Source organism: Chrysemys picta, chromosome 2 (genome assembly GCF_011386835.1).
Source record: "Chrysemys picta bellii isolate R12L10 chromosome 2, ASM1138683v2, whole genome shotgun sequence".
Lineage (NCBI taxonomy): Eukaryota > Metazoa > Chordata > Testudines > Emydidae > Chrysemys > Chrysemys picta.
The window spans coordinates 53,520,303-53,544,296 of NC_088792.1; the positions used below are offsets into that span (position 1 = coordinate 53,520,303).

A 23,994-nucleotide genomic window follows, 5' to 3' on the forward strand; every position below is an offset into this window, starting at 1 on the left:
TGCTGAGTTAACTGGTATTCCTCAAGTGTAGCATGTATATGCACATGTTTTTGCCTTTCTCTCACATGTAAGGGTATCTCATATCGTGTGTTGGGGAAGTTGGATTAATGCTCTGTAGTCTAACTTCCTCTTCATGCAGGTGAGTATACAAGCTGTAACTGGTACTCAGCTGGATTCATGCCTGTCATAGTTTTTATGCTAGTGTTATTGTCTTCCACTGCAAAGACTTTCTGCAGGCACTATTTTCCAATTACATGTAACAACTTGATCGTCTGGCGTTGGTCTCCCAGACGTCCAAAATATACAGATGCCGTCAGCAATATATACAGTGTGTCTCTCTTGCTTTTGTTTGTGAATTTCCTTAATGTCAGCTAGTGTATAAAGAGGTATGTGTGGACAGTGCTATAACTGGGAAAGGAGTTCCTGCAAAAGAGGGTCCTAGACTTGGCATAAGTGTCGGCCAGCAGGTTTAGATGGGCATTTATGCCGGCAGTATACTTTCATCTTAATCTGTTTTCTGATACCTAAGCCAAGGGTTTTACCCACTTTGTGAGCATAGGCCGTTCCACCTACTTATGTTGTTAGACATGCCAGCAGATTGCCAGAAGACCACTTACGTTAATAGTCTTGTTGAAGGTGGTATTCCCAGAAAGACAGTTCTGAATATTACTCCGTTTGACTTCACAAATCTAAGGTTAAGAAAATACACTGTCAGTTAACTATAAATGTCAAAGTAAAATCAAATGATATTCATACTGTATGTGGTTTTGCCTGTTGAGATATCACATCCTAAAGCATTAAAAAATGCTGGATTAAATTGTGCATTTTTTTCTTATTGAAAGTAGTGTCTAGTGTACATGTAGTCTCAAGGAAGGTTAAGTTTACTAGAAAAAGTGATTTGGATTCCATTTTACACCATTTTACTCTGTTTTGATTTTCTGGGAATTTGATTGTAGGCCCGAATCAATGCCAGACTGCAGCAGTATCGTGCCAAGGCAGAATTAGCTCGTACCACCAGGCCTCAGGCATGGGTTCCCAGGGAGAAGCTGCCACGACCACTCACTAGCAGTGCTTCAGCCATACGTAAGCTGATGCGCAAAGCTGAATTAATGGGAATTAGTACAGACATCTTCCCAGTGGACACTTCAGATACCAGTTCCAGTGTGGATGGAAGGAGAAAACATAAGCAACCGGCTCTGACTGCTGATTTTGTGAATTATTATCTTGGTAAGGATGAGAATATGAAATTTAAGTTTCTTAAACCGTATAGACCGGGGTCGGCAACCTGCGGCACGCGTGCCAAAGGTGACACGTGAGCTGATTTTTAGTGGCACTCTGCTGCCAGCTTGGGTCCCGGCCGCCGGCCCTGCTCAGCCCATTGCCGGCCTGAATGGACGGAACCCCGGGCCAGCAGCGGGCTGAGTGGGGCCTGCGGCCGGGACCCCGTCTGGCAGGGGACGGTGGATGGATCCCCAGACCATCTAGGGTTCCGTCCGCTGGCCTCTGTAAATGTAAAATGTATTACTGGCACGTGAAACCCTAAATTAATTAAGACTTGGCACACCACTTCTCAGGGGTTGGCAACCCCTGATATAGACAATGCTCCACACCTATTGACTTTATGTTATACGATGTTTTGAAGAAAACATTTGACTAATTATAGAAAGAGAGAGGACAGGGTTTGGTTAAAGTAACAGAGTATGCTCGTGTGTGTGTGTGTGTATATATATATATATTTTTTTTCTTATAATTATTAGAGAAAAAGCTATTATTGCTCATTCAAATGAATGCAGAGTTCACACTCAGTATCTCAATATGCTAAAGTAAGTTAAGGTGCCTTTTTAAACATATCTCTCTTTTGTAAACTAAATTCCTTCAAACATAAACAGCAGGGAATATGTTTTTGTTGACAGGCCTGTAAGGGTAGATATTTGTCACCTTTTTTGTTTTGTCCTCTTTGAAGTCAGGTGGAAGAGCATCTCTCTCCCCTCTGAACATCCCTAGCAAAATCTTGAGCGCTGTGTCTTTAGGTCCTCAGTACTCTGTTTCCATCTTAGAAGGGCATGCTGTTGTGATTGATGTCAGCTGGTTTAGCTTGAGATGACCAATCAGTGCACATCACCAAACAGTTATCTCACTCTGACTTTGCCCATGCAGCAAAAGTATGTGGCAGTGAAGCTGGGAGGTTCAAAATTTTTTTAAAAAGATTTGATGTGGGTTAACTGCATCTAGAAACTGGAAACAAAAATAAAAAAATTAGCAAATTGAAAAAAAAATCTGTTTTGGGTATTTTTTTTAAAGGGCTAGGTTCGAGGAGGTAGACTTCGTGATGATGCCTTATCATTTTTATCCCAGTGATTAGGGCAGTCACACCACAGACGCACACCGGTATATTCCCCTAGTCTGTGGCCCAGGTAATATAATGCAATGGGGCAGACTCAAGTTCTGATACCTTCTCCATATCAGCAGAGAGGGGAATTGAATCTGCATGTCCCACATCCTGGGTGAGGGCTCTAATCACTTGATCAAAAGTTATAAGGAGGGCTCTGGCAATCACCTCCATCTCAGCACTACCTTTTCTGGACATTTTGAGAATGGCATCCAAGTACTGAAAAGAAAAATGGTCCAAAACTACTCACAAATGTGTGTCATATTCAGGAATAGTTTTGGGATAACCAAAACTGCATTTTTTGCAAATAAACTATTCATCAAAAATACTTTTCCCCGGTCTACATGGTGGGGAGTGCTTGTATTCCATCACTCTCATAGATCATTTAACAGGACAGTGGCCTGTAATTTGATCATCTCTCTCTCTCCCTCTCTCTCTCGTAGTAGTTTTACATTTTAAGATTTTTTTAACTTGGTGCTTAAATGTGTAACACTTATTCCATGTGTCAACAATGTGGCACACTTGAACAAATACAACTAAAGCTAGAAAGGACTGGATTTTCTTTAAACAGAGAGAAACATGCGCATGATTCAGATCCAAGAAAATATGGCTGAACAGAAGAATATTAAGGATAAACTAGAAAATGAGCAAGAAAAACTTCATGTGGAATATAACAAGGTAAGAAAAGCAGTGAATACAACTGTGCTAAGCATTGGCGTGTTGTTAACTGATAGAATTTTGCTTTTCAAAGGCATTTCTTAGAGATGTGGAAAACTGCTATTTAAAGGGTACTAGGATAAAAATGTTACTTAAAATATATCTTACCTTCACATTTTAAATTATCACAACTATAGTGAATTTCTAAAATCTAAGTTGGGTACTGATCCTTCACATAGAGCCTCATTAACAGGGCTCCACGTGAGCACAGAGGCCCTCTTGCCTGGAACTAGTTGAAAGATTTGGGCCTTACTTTTTACCATTTTTGCTGTTTGTGTGCACTTAGTTTGGACAGTGACCCCTGACTTGTCACTCTCACAGTTTTGTTTTTGGGTAGTTTGACTTTCAGGTTCTCCTCTAGTGGTAGTGTCTGGATTTTCAGCAGTGCAGGAATTGTTTACATGAAATAGTGTACAAAACAAAACAAAACAAAACATGAAAACAGTTGCCCATGCTTTTATCAATATCCAAATTTTGAGCCTTCCCAAAACTTTTTTTTATGGGGAGCAACAGATGATAACATTGCCTTAAGGAAGTGCTGCTATAATGAATGTGTGTGAAGCAAGCCATGGTATGTGGAGGAGTTAGTGTTGATTTAAAATTGCCTTATCACTTTTTGAACTGTTTTGAAACAGAAATATATATATATATATATAAAACCATTAAAATTATTTTTTGTGCAGGATTATATAATACCGATGCTTGCTGAATTCAGCAGGTTAGAATTTATATAAAGTGGTTTGAACACGTTTTAAATGCAAACAAATGTTAACATCTGCTTGTTGTATTGTCCAAGAATAATAAGAGAGGAATGGAGAAGACGATTAACAAAATTACTAGGTTGTACATACAGTATTATAGCTGGCAATTACTTTTGAGAATACGGTCTTCTGCTTCGGTGTTCTTTTAAATTAACAAAATAAGTGGGGCTTGGTTTTTTTAAGAGTGTGTGATTTTTTTTTTTTGGTGGTGAAGGAACAAAACTTGATTCCCTATATAAAACATTTGCCATAACTTCATAGCTGGAAATAGTGTAGTAGAATTTGTATGATGCATTAGTATACTTTAATTTTGCTTTCTGATTGTGATCGTGGAACCTAATTGTCATGCTGAATTACTTCAGATCCTCTTTTACAAAACAGATGGCTGCCCAACTTTCTTCTTAGTGCTGTTATATGCCTGAATGACTGCACTGATCTCTAATGTATTGACATGACTATTGAGTTTCATTGTGTTTTTAATTATGTAATTTATAAAAGTTACAGGTAAAGAGTTCTCAGATAATAGATGCTGAGTAACTTCAGTACATGAGCTTTAAAAGAGTTTTTCAATTTTTTATTTTCAGCTGTGTGAGTCCTTGGAAGAGCTACAAAATATGAATGGAAAGCTACGAAACGAAGGGCAAGGAATATGGACTCTACTGGGTAGAATCATTGGGCAGGTTGGCTTTTCATTCTCCCACCCCCCCCTCTTTGGCACCACACAGGTGCACATGATTGTCAGAGAATAGGTTTTGTTATTTTGTATCTGTCACCTTTGCATACTCTGGGGTTAATGATTTCTGATTGAAATATATCTAAAGCTCTGCAAGCAACCTACTGGGAACCTGTAGCTTAATTTTGTTGTTATAATAGCTATCTTGTTTGCAAAATTCTTTCATTTGCTGTAACTGATTGACCTGTCATTTGTGATAAAACTAAACCTGAAGCATGAGTTAATCCCACCGTATTCCCCTCCACTTTTTCTTTAGCAGTTGTAGGTTTCAAATACTGTAGAATGGTTCGTTGGGTTTGTATTGACTGTTTATGACCATTTTATAAACTGTACATCCCTAAAACCACACATCACTTTCAACAGTGTTTTTTAAATTATGCAGATAAAAAGATGTACCCTTTCTTAGAAATAGTGAGTATATTATATCAGTGATATGGGAACTTTTGATTATTTCTTCATGCTACCAATGACCATGTTGTCCATTGCAAGGAAGGAGGTACATTTCATGCTTCAGTATGCTCATAAATTCATTGAATTAAGAGAAAAGGTAAACAGATACATGGATCATGTTCATGAAACCCCATATATGTAATATGGCAATGTAGCATTTATCCATCAGAAGAGAACATGAAACTATTTCCAGTCACGTTTTTAAAGATTGAGAACACTTGTTCAGTACAGGTGTTCTTTTTCACACGGAAAACTGTATCTGGCAGCATGTAGATGGCTGTGTTTCTGAAATAGTGAGTCATTTCATTGGTCTTTTATGTAATATCCCCCATACCCCCCTAAAAGGCTCACACCTGGCAGGCACACAAGGAAGACAGCAGTCTTTTTCAAGATGTAATGTATTGAACATTGACATGCCATACTAATTATAAAGGTGCTTTTGGGAATTGTGCAGAATAAATATTGTCAGTATTTTAAGAGGATGAGAATAAAAAGACATCACCTAATTAGGTCCTGTGTCAGAGATTTTTGTGATGGCCTTTGGTACTTCTGTGTTTGTATTACTGTACTTAAAATGAAATTTACCCATGCTGTCTGCAGTAATGCTTATGGTTTTATCATATTGGTTACCCACGCCAAGCTGGCTGCATTTTTTTTTTTTTTTACCTACTTGTCTTGTACAGAAATATCTTTTAGAGAGTATCTCAAGTAGAACTTGGTCGGTCTGGAACAAGATTTTACCTTTTAAAAATAGTTTTAAAAATAGTTCACAAACATATTTCCCAGTGCAAACATTAATAAATTAAAAAAAAAAAATAGAAAATAGAAGTAAAATTCATTTGCACAGCTTGCATGACACTTTTTTCCAGTTGGTTGAACAGATGCAGGCCCACAGGGCCGCCAAGAAATGACTTTGATAGATGGTTGCTGTCTGAGAAGCTTGCATACTGCAGATTAGTAGAAACCCGAAGAGAATCTCGTTTGCTTTGTGGAGAGTTTGGTCCAATAAGATAATTTTTCTAATTAACCTATGGAGCACCAGTATAACAGGGAGGCTGAGGAAAATAAACTGCTTCAATATTCTTTTGTTAAGGTGTAATGGGTTTTCTTTCTTTCTTTCTTTCTTTCTTAAAGGTTGCGGGGGAAAAGTTAAAAGCCAGGACTTTAGTGTTTGCATTTTTTTGTTTTAGTTTTACATTGAAAAATGTGACTGTAATTCTGTGAAAAACAAAATTTGTTTTGAGACAAAATAAATACTGTAGTTGCTCTTTCCTGTAAAGTAGTTTAGAAAGCAGTTTTCCCCTCATAATAGTAGTATCCTGAGGTTGACCAAATTTAACTGGCTGTGGAGTGGCAAATGGGAATGGTATACTTCCCCAAAAAACTTATATAAACTACATTTCTTCAAATCCAATAGAAATTGAACATACCAGCAATTTTACGAGCACCCAAGGAGAGGAAACCAAGTAAAAAGGAAGGAGGAACACAAAAGACGTCTACGCTTCCAGCAGTACTTTATAGGCAAGTAATGCAGTCTTGGTAGACTAGGCATGATATAGTATGGAAAGTGTTGATAAATATTTATAATTGAAGTGTTTATTTACACAAAAATTGAAGAAAATGCGTCCCCCACATCTTGCTTACTATTGGCTGCCATTAGAGTTATGTTTATCTCCAAGCTAAGAAGCTGAGTCATTTCTTTATTTTGGCGCACACATTGGCAGGGCTTTCTCTGTTAATAGACAGCAGTGCTTTAAAAGAAAATGGCTTCTACATCTGAAATATTGGAATCGGTTGCATCTGTAATGTGGAAATTTTAAATCCATGCTATTGTCCTTTGAATTTAGTAGTCTATACTGTTGTGAGGATTTTGGTATGAACAATATTATGTATTCAGCAGTATAGTGTTAAAAATATTTGCCATTTGAGGATATTTACTCTTTAAGTTGATGGGTCAGCAAGCTGCTTTTGAACAGATTTTCTTTCTTTCTTTCTTTCTTTCTTTCTTTTCATTATGTGATTAATAAGTACAAAATTAATCTTTTTGAGACTACTAAACTAGAATGCCAATATTGGTACAGTAGGCCAATTTAAAAAGTGAACTCTGATTTATTCTGTGTTTGTACATTATCCAGCATGATGAGACTGCACTCCTGTCTTTCAATGTTATTGAAATAGATAAACGATTAATAGTAGTAATAATATTCTACTTAGCCAGCCAATAATATTTTTTGTCCCAGCGTGGTGATCTTCTCTCCCTCCCGCCCCCGCATGTATTGTGTTTTGCACTGGTGCTTGATGATATCATGGGATATCCTGATTCGAGCATCAGAAGGGTAACTGCAGTTCTACAGTACTTGAATATGAAATTTAAAGAAAATGTTAGAAGATGAGATATCACCTAGTTTTAAAAGGTGCTTAGTCATAAACATTTTCAAAAGTAATCATGTAGCTAATTTTAAATGAATACTGTGAAAACTGTATGATGTCATTAATATATATTTGTGTACTTGCACTTTTTATTGTCACCAAGAAATACAGTACTGTATAGTATATGCTTTACCATCTCAAATGTAATTTTAATGCTTTATTTGGCTGCATTTATTCAAAGTTGTGGAATTTGTAAGAAGAACCATGATCAACACCTGCTCTTACTGTGTGATACCTGTAAACTACATTATCATCTCGGCTGTCTGGACCCTCCTCTTACAAGAATGCCAAGGAAGACTAAAAACAGTTATTGGTAAGTAAGAATATTGTTAGTTAGTTATCTTCTGCCATTTCCATGCACTCCAAGTAAAACTTAAATGTGAAAAGGGTTGTAAATTTTGAGTATTTAGGCATTGCCAAATACTGCTTAAACTAGACTATCTTGATTTCAAGTTTCTTTCCCTAGTCATTATTACTGTTAAAAATTAAGTTATGTAGTTAAGATCTGTCTTTATTCTGACTTTACTTTCATCTCTTATGTTTTCATGGAAGGGTAGGGGAATTGGGTTATGCTCATTTACAATATTGACATTTCACTCAACTTATCAGGTGAGGCACTATAGGCTACGTCTCTGAAATATGAATTTTATTTATAGAGATTTGCTAAACTCATGCTCATTGAAGACAGTTCTTGATTGTTAATCTGTAATGTGTAAATAGATAATTCAAGCTAAATAATTCTCTGTTAAAATACAAATAAGTGTGATTAGATTACAAACTTAATTTAAAGTGCAGTTTAAGTACTTGTATTGGGGGCAGTCTGCATTGGAACATCTAGTTGAATTTGTGGGAAAAGTTATTTCTCAAATTAATCTAGTCTTTGATAATGTTTCATCACCTGGTCATAATCTTTTACAGCTTTTCTAAATTATGGAGTAACCTCTATTCAATATATACAGTTTTTGAGGTCCGTTTAATTTGAAATGTAGGAATATTTCAGTGGAGGAAGCAAAAAAGAATAATTTCACATCTTTAGAATAAATATAGGGAATTTTTTTTTGAAAAATTAGTGTTGTAATAATAACGTCAAAAGAATCAGAATAGTGTTTTGATGAGAAAATGAATGGATTTCGATTTTCTTGAGTGATGTTTTATTATAACTATATATGTACATGGATGATGCCTCCAAACACACATCGCTTAGCCCCTATGGGTATGTCTACAGTGCAAAGAAAAACCTATAATAGCGCTGAGTCTGAGAGCTTGGGTCAATTGATTCAGGCTTGTGGGGCTTGGGTATCAAGGTTAAAAATAGCAGTATAGCTGTTCCTGCACAGGCGGGAGGCCAGGCTCTGAAACCCAGCAAGTGAGGTGGGCTTTGGAGGCCAGGCTCCAGCCCATGCTGAATGTCTATGCTGCTATTTTAATCCTGCAGCCTGAGTCCTGTGAGCCAGAGTCAACTGACGCAACATAAAATTAGTGTGTGTGTGTGTGTGTGTGTGTGTGTGTGTGTGTGTGTGTGTGTGTGTGTGTTAGCATTCTACATGTTGTAAAATGTTTTGAAAAATCTAATTGAGAAAATGGTCTTTACTCATCTCTCTAGCAGAAAGGCTAATGTTACAACTTCCTCAAGGAAGGGCTTAGAACCTCCTAGCAGAGAGCCCTAATGCATCAAATTGGAATATGAAAATAACCATTTCTAAAAGTAGGTTTTTTTTTAATAGTTCACTTGATGAAAATTGAGTTTCAACTTTTCCTTACCCTTCGTATACAGTTCTTTCTGATTTTTTTTTCTAAAATAAACACTGGGTCTTCAGTAATTTAGTATTTCTTGTTGGTGAGGTTTTTACCCCTCAGTTAAAATCCCGTTTTGACCATATAAATTAATTATTAAATAGAGATTTCCTTTAAAAGATGCAAAACTCAAAGAGGGTCCAACCACCATTTAAAAATTAATTCTTTTGAGCATTAGTTTAGGCTTGCTACTCTACTTGCTAGATCATTCCTGTGTAGTCCGTTGTACCTTCTTAAACTGTGGTTGACTTTGCAGAATGGATAATCTAAATAATTATATTTGATTGTTGTTGTTGCTGCCATAGCATATGTACAGGACATCTCTAGTTGTGATCTGCTTTTTAACCAAGTTGAAAAGGTCATTAAAAGCCATCAGTTCAGAAGGACATTAACTATTCTTCTTAGTGGGTATTCAGGTAGAGTAGGTTAGGTAGATAGCAGTGCTTTTATATTTCAAAGTGTCTTTGCTGTGAATTTCATGCTTCAGCTACACTGCTGATCACAAATTTAGCTTTCACTTTTAATTAGCTCAGGCATAGTCTAGAGGATAAGATTATAGTAGAGAAATTTAGGTGTATTGATTGTGTTCTTTTCATCTTTGGCTTTGCCTTGGTATACTCCGATTATTAGACACCGTATAAAACAGACTCCTGTTCTAAGTGCAAAGTTCAACAAAAGTTTTTCCCTGCTGTTTTTAATATATCTTTTGTTTAAAATGTTATTTCATTAACCCTTAAAATGATTTGGTCATATTGGATAAAATGTATATAATTTTATTACACAAGGACAGTATACACTTCACAAAGCAGCCAGTTGCGAACCGAGTGAGCTGTGAACAGAGGAGAAGCAAACAGAGGGAGTTTGCCTGGGAGTTCACCTGGTGAGGAGTTCCCACAGAACTTTTGCCTTTCAGGCTTCTGTGAGCAGTAAATACAACATCTGAAGAGTCTCTTAGAAGGAAGACAATATGAATAGTGAGCGATCAGCTGTTGTGATCTGCACAGGATGTGCCATGTTTGTCTATTTCCCAGAGGATAGAAGCGACTTCGTCTGTACGAAGTGCAAGCTGGTCTCCATATTGGAAGAGAAGGTTAAAGGACTAGAGACCCAAGTATCAACCCTGTGTTGCCTCAGAGAAAATGAAGACTTTCTGGACAGAAGTCAGCGTTTGAAAATGCAGGCACAGCATGCTGTAGAATCAGAGAGGGCAGTGCAGAACGTGGAAGAAAATTGGCAGCATGTGACCTCCAGAAGAAGAAAGAGGAGAACCCATGTACCCCCAATGCAGATAGAGGTAAAAAACATTTTCAGGCTCTCTGCACGGGTACTAGGGCGGAGAATGGTTTGGAAGAGTCATCTGAGGGAAGGGATCAGAAGGAGACCCCATCAACTGGAAGGCCTGGGATGCATTGTTCTAGGGATGGGGGTTCCATGACCACCACTCCCAAGAGGAGGAGACGGGTAGTGGTGGTTGTTGGCGACTCCCTCCTAAGGGGAACAGAATCATCCATCTGCTGTCCAGATCAGGAATCTCAAGAAGTGTGCTGCTTGCCTGGAGCTAGAATTCAGGATGTGACCGAGTGTCTGCCAGACTGATCAAGCCCTAGGACCGCTACCCCTTCCTACTTCTCCACATGGGCACCAATGATACTACCAAGAATGACCTTGAGCAGGCCACTGCAGACTTATGTGGCTCTGGGAAGAAGGATAAAGGAGTTGGAGGTGCAAGTCTTGTTCTTGTCCATCCTCCCTATTGAAGGAAAAGGCCCAGGTAGGGACCCATCAAATTGTGGAAGTAAATACGTGGTTATGCAAGTGGCGTTGGAGAGAGGGCTTTGGTTCTTTGACCATAGGATGTTGTTCCAGGCAGAAGGATTGCTAGGAAGACATGGGATCCACCTAATGAAGAGAGGGAAGAGCATTTTGGTAGGCAGGCTTGCTAGCTAGTGAGGAGGGCTTTAAACTAGGTTCACTGGGGGACGGAGTCGTAAGCCCTGAGGTAAGTGGAGAAGTGGGATACCAGGAGGAAATACAAGGAGGGTGCAACAGGGTGATTCATACTGAGAAAGTAGGGCAATCGGCTAGTTATCTTAGGTGCCTGTACATGAACGTAAGAAGCCTGGGAAACAAGCAGGAAGAATTGGAAGTCCTGGCACAGTCAAGGAACTATGATGTGATTGGAATAACAGAGACTTGATGGGATAACTCACATGACTGGAGCACTGTCATGGATGGGTATAAACCAGGGGTCGGCAACCTTTCAGAAGTGGTGTGCCGAATCTTCACTTATTCACTTTAACTTAAGGTTTCGCGTATCGGTAATACATTTTAACGTTTTTTTAGAAGGTCTCTCTCTCTCTCTCTGTTTTTTTAGAAGGTCTCTCTCTCTCTCTCTCTCTAAGTCTATATTATATAACTAAACTATTGTTGTATGTAAAGTAAACGAGGTTTTCAAAATGTTTAAGAAGCTTCATTTAAAATTAAATTAAATTCTGATCATATGCTACCAGCCTACTCAGCCCGCTGCCAGTCTGGGGTTCTGTTCACCTAGTTCAGCAGCGGGCTGAGTGGGGACTGCGGGACCCTGGCTGGCAAGGGGCCGGCAGCCGGGACTCCAGACTGGGGGTGCAGGTGGGAATGTGGGGTGTGTGTGCAGGAGCTCCTGTTTGGTGCTCAGGGTGGGGATGTGGGCGGGTGCAAGAGCCAGGGCATGCGGTGTGGGGGTCTGGGTATGTGTGGGGGGTGCAGGAGTCAGAATGGGGGCTGGAGGTGTGTGAGGGGATGCAGGGGTCGGCAGAGGGCTGGGTGTGTTTGAGGGGGTTCAGGGGTCAGGGCAGAGGGCTGGGTGTGTGTGAGGGGGTTCAGGGGTCAGGGCAGAGGGCTGGGTGTGTGTGAGGAGGTTCAGGGGTCAGGGCAGAGGGCTGGGTGTGTGTGGGGGGGTTCATGGGTCAGGGCAGAAGGCTGGGTGTGTGTGTGGGGTTCAGGGGTCAAGGCAGAGGGCTGGGTGTGTGTGGGGGGGTTCAGGGCGGAGAGCTGGGTGTGTGTGTGGGGGTGCAGGGGTCAGGGCAGAGGGCTGGATGTGGGGGGGTTCAGGGGTCAGGGCAGAGAGCTGTGTGTGGGGGGGTTCAAGGGTCAGGGCAGAAGGCTGGGTGTGTGGGGGGGAATTCAGGTGCTCGGTTCATGGGGGTGCTCACAGCAGGGGGCTGGAGGGGATATGCCCCGTTCCCACCCCTTTCCCCAGGGCCCTGTGCCCACCTCTTCTCTGCCTCCTCCCCGGAGCAGCCAGCACGCTGCGGCTTGGCTCCGCTCCCCCGCCCCCGAGCGATCAGCTGATCAGCAGCAGGGAGAGGGAAGGGGAGGGGCAGAAAAGCACCACGCTGGGGGAAGAAACGGGGGAGGGGGAAGCTTGGCTGCCAGCAAGACCAAGCTTCTGCCTCCTGGCCCCGCAGGAGAGATTGGAGGGCGGGGGGGCTGAGTGGGGCCAGGACCCTGGCAGGCAGCAGCATGCCATCAAAAATTGGCTCGCGTGCCGTCTTTGGCACGCGTGCCGCAGGTTGCCAACCGTTGGTATAACCTGTTCAAGAAGGACAGGTGGGGGAGAAAATATGGAGGAGTTGCACTGTATGTAAAAGAGCAGTATGATTGCTTAGCGCTCCGGTATGAAACTGGAGAAAAGCCTGTTGAGAGTTAAGTTTAGAGGTGAGAGCAACAAGAGTGCTGTCATGGTGAGCGTCTGCTATAGACCACCAGACCAGGAGGATGAGGTAGACGAGTCTTTCTTCAGACAACTAACAGAAGTTTCCAGATCACAGGCCCTGGTTCTCATGGGGGACTTCAATCACCCTAACATCTGCTGGGAGAGCAATACAGCAGTGCACAGATAATCCAGGAATTTTTTGAAGAAAGTTGGGGACAACTTCCTGGTGCAAGTGCTGGAGGAACCAACAGGGGCCATGCTCCTCTTGACCTGCTGCTCACAAACAGGGAAGAATTGGTAGGGGAAGTAGAAGTGGGTGGCAACCTGGCCAGCAGTCATCATGAGATGGTTGAGTTCAGGATCCTGACAAAAGGAAGAAAGGAGAGCAGCAGAATACGGATCCCAGACTTCAGAAAAGCAGACTTTAACTTCCTCAGGGAACTGATGGGCAGGATCCTCTGGGAGGCTAATATGAGGGGGGAAGGAGTCCAGGAGATCTGGCTGTATTTTAAAGAAGCCTTATTGAGGGCGCAGGAACAAAGCATCCCGATGTGCAGAAAGAATAGCAAATACGGCAGGCGACCATCTTGGCTTAACAGAGAAATCTTTGATGAGCTTAAACACAAAAAGGAAGCTTACAAGAAGTGGAAACTTGGACAGATGACTAGGAAGGAGTATAAAAATATTGCTCGAGCATGCAGGGATGTAATCAGGAAGGCCAAGGCGCAAGGGATGTGAAGGCTAACAAGAAGGGTTTCTACAGGTATGTTAGCAACAAGAAGAAGGTGAGGGAAAGTGTGGGACCCTTACTGAATGGGGCAGGCAACCTAATGACAGATGATGTGGAAAAAGCGGAAGTATCAATGCTTTTTTTGCCTCGGTCTTCAAGGTCCGCTCCCAGACTTCTGCACTGGGGGCAGCACAGTATAGGGAGGAGGTGAGCAGCCCTCAGTGGTGAAAGAACAGGTTAAGGACCATTTAGAAAAGCTGGACGTGCACAAGTCCATGGCGCCGGGTGCAGTGCATCTGAGGGTGCTGAGGGAGTTGGCTGATGTGATTGCAGAGCCATTGAAAACTTGTGGCAATTGGGGGAGGTCCCGGACGATCGGAAAAAGGCAATTATAGTGCCCATCTTTAAAAAAGGGAAGAAGGAGAATCCAAGGAATTACAGACCAGTCAGCCTCACCTCAGTCCCCGGAAAAATCATGGAGCAGGTCCTCAAGGAATCCATTTTGAACCTCTCGGAGGAGAGGAAGGTGATCAGGAACAGTCAACATGGATTCACAAAGGTCAAGTCACGCCTGACCAACCTGATTGCCTTCTATGATGAGATAATTGGCTCTGTGGATATGGGGAAAGCGGTGGACGTGATATATCTTGACTTTAGCAAAGCTTTTGATATGGTCTCTCACAGTATTCTTGTCAGCAAGTTAAAGAAATATGGATTGGATGAATGGACTATAAGGTGGATAGAAAGCTGGCTAGATCGTTGGGCTCAACAGGTAGTGATCGAGGCTTGATGTCTAGTTGGCAGCTGATATCAAGCAGAGTGCCTAGAGGGTCCATCTTGGGGCCGGTTTTATTCAACATCTTCCTTAATGATCTGGATGATGGGATGGATTGCCCCCTCAGCAAGTTCGCGGATGACATTAAGCTGGGGGGAGAGGTAGATACGCTGGGAGGTAGGGATAGGGTCCAGAGTGACCTACACAGATTGGAGGATTGGGCCAAAAGAAATCTGATGATGTTCAACAAAGACAAGTGCAGAGTCCTGCACTTAGGATGGAAGAATCCCATGCACTGCTACAGGCTCGGGACCAACTGGCTAAGTGGCAGTTCTACAGAAAAGGACCTGGGGATTACAATGGATGAGAAACTTGGTATGAGTCAACAGTGTACCCTTTTTGCCAAGAAGGCTAACAGTATATTGGGTTGCATAAGTGGGAGCATTTCCAGCAGATTGAGGGTAGTGATTATTCCCCTCTATTTGACATCGGTGAGGCCACATCTGGAGTATTGCGTCCAGTTTTGGGCCCCCCACTACAGAAAGAATGTGGACAAATTGGAGAGAGTCCAGCAGTGGGTAACTAAAATGATTAGGGGGCTGGGGCACATGAAGGAGAGGTTGAGGGAACTGGGCTTATTTAGTCTGCAGAAGAGAAGAGTGAGGGGGGATTTGATAGCAGCCTTCAACTACCTGAAGGGGTGTTCCAAAGAGGAAGGAGCTAGACTGTTCTCAGTGGTATCAGATGACAGAACAAGGAGCAATGGTCTCAAGTTGCAGTGGGGAAGGTCTAGGTTGGGTATTAGGAAAAACTATTTCACTAGGAGGGTGGTGTGGAATCTCCCTTCTCAGAAGTTTTTAAGGCCAGCTTGACAAAGCCCTGACTGGGATGATTTAGTTGGGGTTGGTACTGACTTGAGCAGGGGGTTGGACTAGATGACATCTTGAGGTCTCTTCCAACTCTAATCTTCTATGATTTGATGATTCTATACTTTTTGACTATTCATATGGGATTTCGTATAAAGTTGTACAAAATTAAGTGAAGAAATATGAATTGCAGGAAGTTTCCTAGAATGTTAGATCTGTGACAAATCAGTTCATTGAGGTGAAATACCGTGGCAGAATTTTAAAAGATTCGATAACATTATTACCACTTATCTGTGGCCAAAAATATGTTCTCTTCCTGAATGGGTAAATTCCATAGAGCTGAATTTGGTGACTTTCAATAGTCTAATCTCTTCAGAAATCTGGCAGGTCCATTGCACAAGGCTAATAAGAAACAAACACCGAGATGTTTTAGAGCTATGGGGATGGGCTCTAGTTTCCATGCACTGAAACTCTCTTTTCTCTCAATTTCTTCTCGGTCCTCCTCCCCACCTCCAGGGATGGAGATTCCAGCGTTTAAATAAAAACAATACTGATCTTTGAGTATGGGGGAACAGCATTTCTCCTACCCCAGTTGTCAAGAAGTGTGTTTGTAGACAGTAAGGGGGTCCTCATGCTCCTAGATCAGGAGTGTACTGAGTCTGCTTTCTTCATCAGGAATGATAGGAGGGACTCCGTTTTCCCCTGTGTGTTAGCAAATAACTGGACAAAAGTAGAGGACATTTTGAGTAAGTGGGAGCTCCTAAATCACACCCATAACAATTATTTGGTGGTGGTGGGGGGAGATGGAGAAACACTTATGCTCAACAGGCTACTCTCCCCTTAAGTCCAACCTGGCTTCTTTGAGACATTTCTTTCCTGACTGACTGACAAGTCCTACCATGGCTTCCTAATGCCTGCTGAGGAAGGGGTTTCACCTTTTCTCGTATAAAAAAACATTCAGTGAAATTGAAAAAGCATCAGCTTTAGAAATAATAAAAGGAAGTACTTCTTCATACAAAGTGCAATTTTTTAGTCTTTGGAACTCATTGCCAAAAGATATTATGAGGCCAAGAGTGTACCAGCATTGAAATAAATAGACTGGACATTTTATATGGATAATAAGAACATCTAGGGTAAAATAGGATTAAAAACAAAAAGTCAGTAATTTAGGAAAGACTATAAACTCACATACATCAGTGTGTAAGTCAGACTCAAACTAATGGGGGCTAGGAAGATACTTTGAGAGGGTGGATTATTCCATAACTGCCTACTTTGGGATTTCTTACAACTTCCTGTGCATCTGCTACTAGTCTTCATTGGAGTCTCTGTCCATGAGCATCAGTGGAAGTGATTTTGTGGATTGGATGGAGCCCTTAGCTTACATTTTCACAAAGGTTAAAAATGGTTTAAAAAAGTTTAAATAAGGTGTGTGTGTGTGTGTGTGTGTGTGTGTAATAACACAGCAAAAACTCAATATGGAGGACCCACCGTCCTCTCTGATTAAAGGAATGCCTTCAGTGAATTTGTCCCCAGTAGATTCCACACATGGTGTTAAGGCTCTCTGTATACATATCTTTCTTTCCCCGCTTCTGCATATAGGGGCCTCTACATAGTCCAGCATGAAAGACCACTTTTACTTCTAATAAATTAAAATGTCATCCAAATAAACATCCTCTTTCTTTAAGCCTTTCAAAATGTCACTAATTTTTCTTTGTAAGATTTCTAGGAGGCTTGTGATACCAAATGAGAGGAGTTGTTAAAGGGGAATACTCTATATCCTAGCCAAAAGGATGGAATAGAAGTTGATAAAGTACTGGTAGGCACTGAAGAAACACACTCAAGTGAAAAATAATTTAATTACATTAAATTATATCACATGAAGGCGGACAACTAAATATTAGCAAAATTTTATAAGGGCCTGTATATAAATATTAAAAGTCTCAATACTAAGATGGGTGAACTTGAATTCCTTGTATTAAATGAGGATGTTGATATAATAGGCATCACAGAAACTTGGTGGAACAATGATAATCAGCGGGACATGATAATACCAAGATGTGACATACTCGGGTACAATCCAGACTAATGAGTAGCTATGTCCAGGGCTTTGGAGCTGTGCTCCGGCTCTGCTCCAGCTCCAGGCAAAAACCTGCAGCTCTACTGCTCCGGAGCTGCTCCGCGCTCCAGCTCTGGGCTCCGTTCCAAAACCCTGGCTGTGTCAACCCTGTGACCCGGGGGGCCCTTAAAAATGCATAGCTCAGTGGTTTGAGCATTGGCTTGCTAAACCCAGGGTTGTGAGTTCAATCCTTGAGGGGGCCACTTAGGGATCTGGGGCAAAATCAGTACTTGGTCCTGCTAGTGAAGGCAGGGTGCTGGACTCGATGACCTTTCAAGGTCCCTTCCAGCTCTAGGAGATAGGATATCTCCATTAATTATTATTATTATTATATTATACCCTCCTGCCTAGACTGCTCACAGCCTCCAGCATGTAAGGCGCTCCTAGTTATGTCTGTATTTGTGCTTCAGCCAGCCAGCCACAACTCAGCTCTTACTAGCCTTAGTTATGCTGCCGGTGTCCCCAACACACACCCAGTCCCAAATTTCCCCCTAGAAACGTATATCCTGTACTGCCCCACCCTCTCCTGGACAGTACAATTATATTCAGCCTATATTCTTGTAATGGAGTAATATGCACACAACTTGTTACCAAATGGAGTTACCCAGACACTGGATTAGATAAGACAATAAAATAAGTTTATTAACTACAAAGATATAGATTTGAAGTGAGTACAAGTAATGAGGCATAAAAGTCAGAAATAGTTACAAGAAAAATAAAGAGAAAACATTTACTGGTGTCTAACTTAACAAACTACATTAGCTTCAAAGCAAAGTGTTCTCATCACGTGCTTTCAGCAGTCTTACTGACCAGACTCTAGGTCAGGACCACTTCCCCAGAGTTCAATGGCTGCTTCCTTTGTCTCTTCAGATGCAGTGAATGCAATGGACAGAAAGAGAGAGAGGGGTGCCTTGCGGTGTTTGTCCCTCCTTTTTATAATTTCAGTCTCCCTCTTGAAAAATATTTCCAGCTGAAAACCAGGAGCCAAGGAGGCTGTGTGAAAGGATATTCTGTTTTTTCAACCGTTTGAACTTCGTTTTTCTTCCCTTCCTGTTTGATGACTCTGTTTACTGCTTAAATGCAAATTAAGGCAAGCACACATTCCTTTGTTAAGCACAGACCTGACTGACAACTTCTGTCTGGACAGGGTTGTGGGGTTAATAACACCATATACTGGAATCTTATAAGTTGACATACAATTTGGCACACATTTTACCAGGACAATACTGACCAGCAAATTGAGTTTTTAAATGATACCTCGTAGAAAAATTATTACAGTGTCACACAGGGTACAAAGTGTAGGAAAGTGTCACAAAGAGTTCTGTCACACATGATACAAAATATACAAGAAAGAGTAGGTCACACTGTTCGGGTTGTGGTGCTATCTATGAAAGAAAGCATACAGTCAAATGTAGTAATAATCCTTAGAAAAAAAAGACCAAATAAATGCTACCATGGCTAAAAAGCAGACTTAAAGAGGCGAATAGAGGCAAAAAAGCATCCTTCAAAAATAGGACATCAAATCTGTCTGAGGAAAAGAGAAAAGAACGTAAACTCTGGCAGGTCAAGTGTAAAAGTATAATTAGGTAGGCCAAAGAAGACTTCAAAGCACAATTAATAAAATAGACAAAAAACCAGCAAAATTGTTTTCAAGTAAATGAGAAGCAGGAAGCCTGCCAAACAATCATTGGGGCCACTGGACAATCAAGGAACTAAAGGAGCACCCAGGAAGACAAGGCTGTTGTGGAGAAGCTAAATGAATTATTTTGCATTTGTCTTCACTGCAGAGGATGTGAGGGAGATTCCCACACCTTATGCATTTTTTTTTTTTTTTTAGGTGACAAACCAGAGGAACTGTCTCAGATTTGAGGTGTCAGTTGAGGAGGTTTTGGAACAGATCGATAAATTAAACAGTAATAAGTCACTAGGACCAGATGGTATTCATCCCAGAGTTCTGAAGAAACTCAGATATGAAATTTCAGAACTACTGACTGTAGTATATAACCTATTGCTTAAATCAGCCTCCGTACCACCAGATGACTGGCAGTTAACTAGTGTAATGCTGATTTTTAAAGAAGGCTCCTGGGGCAATCCTGGCAATTACAGGCTGGGAAGCTTAACTTCAGTATCAGGCAAATTGGTTGAAACTATAATAAAGAACAGAATGATCAGACAGACAGATAAGCACAATATGTTGGAAGAGTCAATATGGCTTTTGTAAAGGGAACACATGCCTCACCAATCTACTAGAATTCTTTGAAGTGTCAGCAAGCACGAGGACAAGGGTGATCAGGTGGATGGATGTACAGTATACTTGGACTTTCAGAAAGTGACAAGGGCCCTGACCAAAGGCTTTTAAGTACAGTAAGCAGTCATGGGATAAGAGGGAAGGTCCTCTCATTGAACAGTAACTGGTTAAAAAATAGAAAACAAAGGGTAGGAATAAATGGTCAGCATTCACAGTAGAGAGAGATAAATAGTGGGGTCCTCCCAAGAATTTGTACTAGGACCAGTGCTATTAAACACGTTCATAAATGATCTGGAAAAAGGGGTAAAGAGTGAGGTCACAAAGTTTGCAAATGATACAAAATTACTCAAGTTAGATCCAAAGCTGAATGCGAAGAGTAACAAACAGATCTCATAAAACTGGGTGACTGTGCAACAAAATGGTGGCTAAAAGTCAATATTGATAAAAAATAATGCACGTTGGAAAAAATAATCAAATTTATACATATACAGTGATGGGGTGTAAATTAGCTGTTACCTCTCAAGAAAAAGATCTTGGAGTCATCATGAGTAGTTCTTTGAAAACATCTGCTAAATATGCAGCAGGAGTCAAAAAAACAACAACAACAAACAAACAAACCATAACAGAATGTTAGGAACCATTAGGAAAGGGATAGATAACAAGAAACAAAATGTCATAATGCCACCAGATAAATCCATGGTATGCCTACATCTAGAATATTGCGTGCAGTTCTGGTTACTCTATATCCAAAAAGATACATTAGAATGGCAAACAAAGTGATTAGGGGTATGGAACAGCTTCCATATCACAAATCCAAAGAAATGAGCGTAATTTACCTTCACTTGGACAAACTTCTTGATTCTTTGCTTCAACAGGCACACTTGAACTGTCTGGACTGACCACCTCTGTCCTGTATTCTCCCTTGCCATATTGGCCATGTTTCTGCCAAGGGAATTAAGTGCATTTAAGAGCCAATTTACTGTGCTTCTATTTTATCGCATTGAATTTTTTTCTTTGATACTTTTCAGACCATGCTTTCACTACTTTTTTGTTGGGTGACTTGCATTTTTCCTAGTTCTGACTGCAGTGGCAGTTGTGCCACCAATTCCAGAGATGGCTCAGATGTTCTCTGTAAATTTTTTGCAAGTTTCTTATGTAAAATCTCAACTACAAGAGGTTCTCTTTGGTGTTCTTGACGGATATAAAAGTTACAAGACTCATTTTTTTGGTAATTGGTCTCTAATAAATCTATCTAAGGTACTTTTTGGCCCTTGTTACCATAGCATCTGAGTGCCTGACAATCTTTAGTGTATTTATCCCCACAGTGCCCCTGTGAGGAAGAGAAGTAATATTATTCCCATTTTACAAATGGGGAACTGAAACCCAGCAAGACTAAAAGTTACACAAGAAATCTATGATGGAGCAGGGAATTGAACCCTCGTCTTTTGAGTCCCTAGCTAGTGCCTAACTGCTAGATCATTCTTTCAATCTGTCTTATAAAGACGACTTCTTTGTCTGTGCTTCTACACTCCTTGGTAATACATATGTATTACTGAAATACAATTTATCTCATACAGTTAGCTTTTATCCAAGTAGGATTAGATCACATTTTTTCTGACTCTAATAAGTAGACAGTGCTGTCTGTTGGAGTGTCTTCTGGTGTGACCAGAAATGATTTGAGACTAATGCTCAGGATGTTTCCAGTTTTAGAAAACACAGACGCCAAGCCGATGAAAACATGTGTTTGCTTTATATCAGAGCAGTTTGCTTTATATTGGAGCAGCTACTCCTGTTCTTCTGCGCCAAATACGGGAACCGGTGTAAATCAAAAATTAAACAGGAACCTTTGTTAATAGTATGTTTTAGTAAGAGTAATGTGAGTCTCTTTACATTGTGAGTCTTAATACAATGTGTGGCATATCTACTGTAATTCAGCTTTGTTGACTTAAAAAAGCACTGGTATTTGAATTAAATTAAATATATTATTGTTCAGCATTCTCTTTTCAAAACACAATAGCACTGATGTTTTTCAGTTGCTTACATTACTTAATAATGCCTTTGTTTGCATTGAAATTCATAGCAGCATAGCTGTTTCTGTTAAACCTATTTTAGGCTCAACTTTGTAACATTTCCTTTCCTCATGATAAAAAAAGCATCCAGATCATTTATGGTAAATATGCCATAGTTAAATTTTGTTTTTAAACATTTGCTTTTAATATTTAATTTTTTTTAAGAAAATTTCATTTGACTTTTTATAATCTGGAATTGTGTTGCAAAAATTCTGTTTTTTATAGGCGGCAAGTTAGCACACCTCCTTATCTTCAGACCATATAAAAATATATTTATAAATGAATAACAAAGTACACATTTTTATTTCTTGCTGAAACAAGTTCTGCTACTTCATTTAAATTATTATCAGTGTTTGTATGTTAATTTAAAATTTAAATTTTGTTATTTAATAGTTGGCATACTATTTCAGGAAATTTTATAATAATTTCATTAACCAATATTTAAAATACAGTTTTTGGGAAATGTAAAAATTGCTGCTGATGGTAGGATTTAGGTAAGATTTGCCTTAAAATGCATAGAATAATTTATTTTATAATAAAAAAAGGACTTAAAAATTAATTTGATGTCACTGATATTAACACGTAAACCTGAAATTTCATTCCCATATGTTAGGTTAACATCTGCATTTATGGCCTAACATCTTGGTATGACATATATTATTTTGTCCTGCATATGAGAACATATGAAGATGACTTCACATTTTGTTAATTTTCTTTCATGAAGCTTGTTAATAGCATACATTAGTGATTGCTTAGTTTTGAAGTTCTGACCATGAATTTATACTGTTTTGGAAATACAACAAGGGGTTTTTCATCTGAATATAAAAAAAAAATTGCTAATATGCATTTCACTGGCTATACATCTTCATTTGTCTTTTAATGTCTTCTAGACTTTAAAAAAAAAATGTATCTAGTGTGAATTGAATTGTCCACCATCTTTAAAATGGTCTATTGATTGTCAGAGGAAACCCTTCTTGCTAGTCTGTCAGTAAAAAGCTGCCTACAGAGAGCAAATTCCGCATAGTGTGTCATTGGCAGAGATGAGAGGCTGCAGCAGCTAAAAAAATGAATAGATTCAAGATCAATGGGGGTAGGATTAAAAAATGGTGAAATAGTAGAAGAAATATCTTTCCTAAATATGAAAGAGTGCTTCCAATGAGTCTTAAATCCCAAATGACTTAAATGACATGAATAAATAAATAAAATAGGCCATGTATCTGGCAAGAGCAGCTATTTGAATATCTGTTATTTTGAGAAAATTACCTTATATTTTTGTGGAATTGTTTTGTTTTTGTGTTGTATTTTTACCAAAATATTTTATTTCTGCTTTGTGGTTGCTGTTGTCCATATAAAATCTTTCACTTCCAGGCAGTGTTCAGAGTGTGACCAGGCAGGCAGCAGTGACATGGAAGCAGATATTGCCATGGAAACCTTACCAGATGGGACCAAGAGATCAAGGAGGCAGATTAAAGAACCGGTGAAATTTGTTCCACAGGATGTGCCACCAGAACCAAAGAAGATTCCAATCAGAAACACGGTAAATGACAACTTAATTGTCGTCATATAGGTCATATTAATAATTATTTAGCTTAGTATCTGTAAAATTGGGACCTTTAGAGTACGATGAATTAGCCCTGTATTTAAATAATGACAACCTTCTAATATAGTTGTAAAAACTGTTTTCTCTGATTATTAGATACTTAATTTTTTGTCTCAAAAATGTGATTTACTTGACTTCTGAGGAAGTACCTGAAATAATAATTCTGGTAACTGTGTACTTCAAAGAATGGTAGATCAAGCTTTCCCTTTAAACTGTAGGTTGCCAAGTCAAATAAAGTAAAATTCACCACAAGCAGGTAACAGCCAGAAATTTTTATATTTTGACAGATGTTCTCTGGCCTATGTGAAATGTCAGTTTGTGTCACCTAACCCACCACAGTTGGCACGATTTGTCATCCTGCTTGGCAGTTTCAGTGAATAGCCATAAAGAATAAATGACTTTTACCCCCTAGCAATGGTTTCTCTAAGACAATATAGAAGAAGATTACACCTTTTCTACTTCCTGTCTTAAGGGGAGACAGAGGTCTTCAGTGTCAAGGGGTGTCACTTGGGTTTATTTTATACACTTGGTTATATTTTAATTTTTTTAAAGTGAGAAACAGTCAAAGTTGCATTGTACAGATTATTTTAACTTGGTTCTTCACAGTACTTGGTAATAG

The 23,994-nt window shown here is 39.9% G+C and overlaps 1 protein-coding gene across 16 annotated transcripts in view; it reads left to right on the plus strand.

Moving 5' to 3' along the window:
* PHF14 (PHD finger protein 14) overlaps positions 1–23,994 on the plus strand; it is a 267,127-nt gene that overhangs the window by 65,221 nt on the left and 177,912 nt on the right. For all 16 annotated transcript variants that reach the window (XR_010598265.1, XR_010598266.1, XR_010598263.1 and 13 more), the window contains exons 9-14: positions 957–1,227; positions 2,961–3,067; positions 4,452–4,547; positions 6,468–6,571; positions 7,662–7,793; positions 23,144–23,312. Coding sequence is in view for 11 of the 16 variants with exons in the window: in XM_065583162.1 (XP_065439234.1) it covers positions 957–1,227; positions 2,961–3,067; positions 4,452–4,547; positions 6,468–6,571; positions 7,662–7,793; positions 23,144–23,312 (879 nt within the window). In the remaining 5 variants the exon portion in view is untranslated. The remainder of the gene's footprint in view (positions 1–956; positions 1,228–2,960; positions 3,068–4,451; positions 4,548–6,467; positions 6,572–7,661; positions 7,794–23,143; positions 23,313–23,994) is intronic.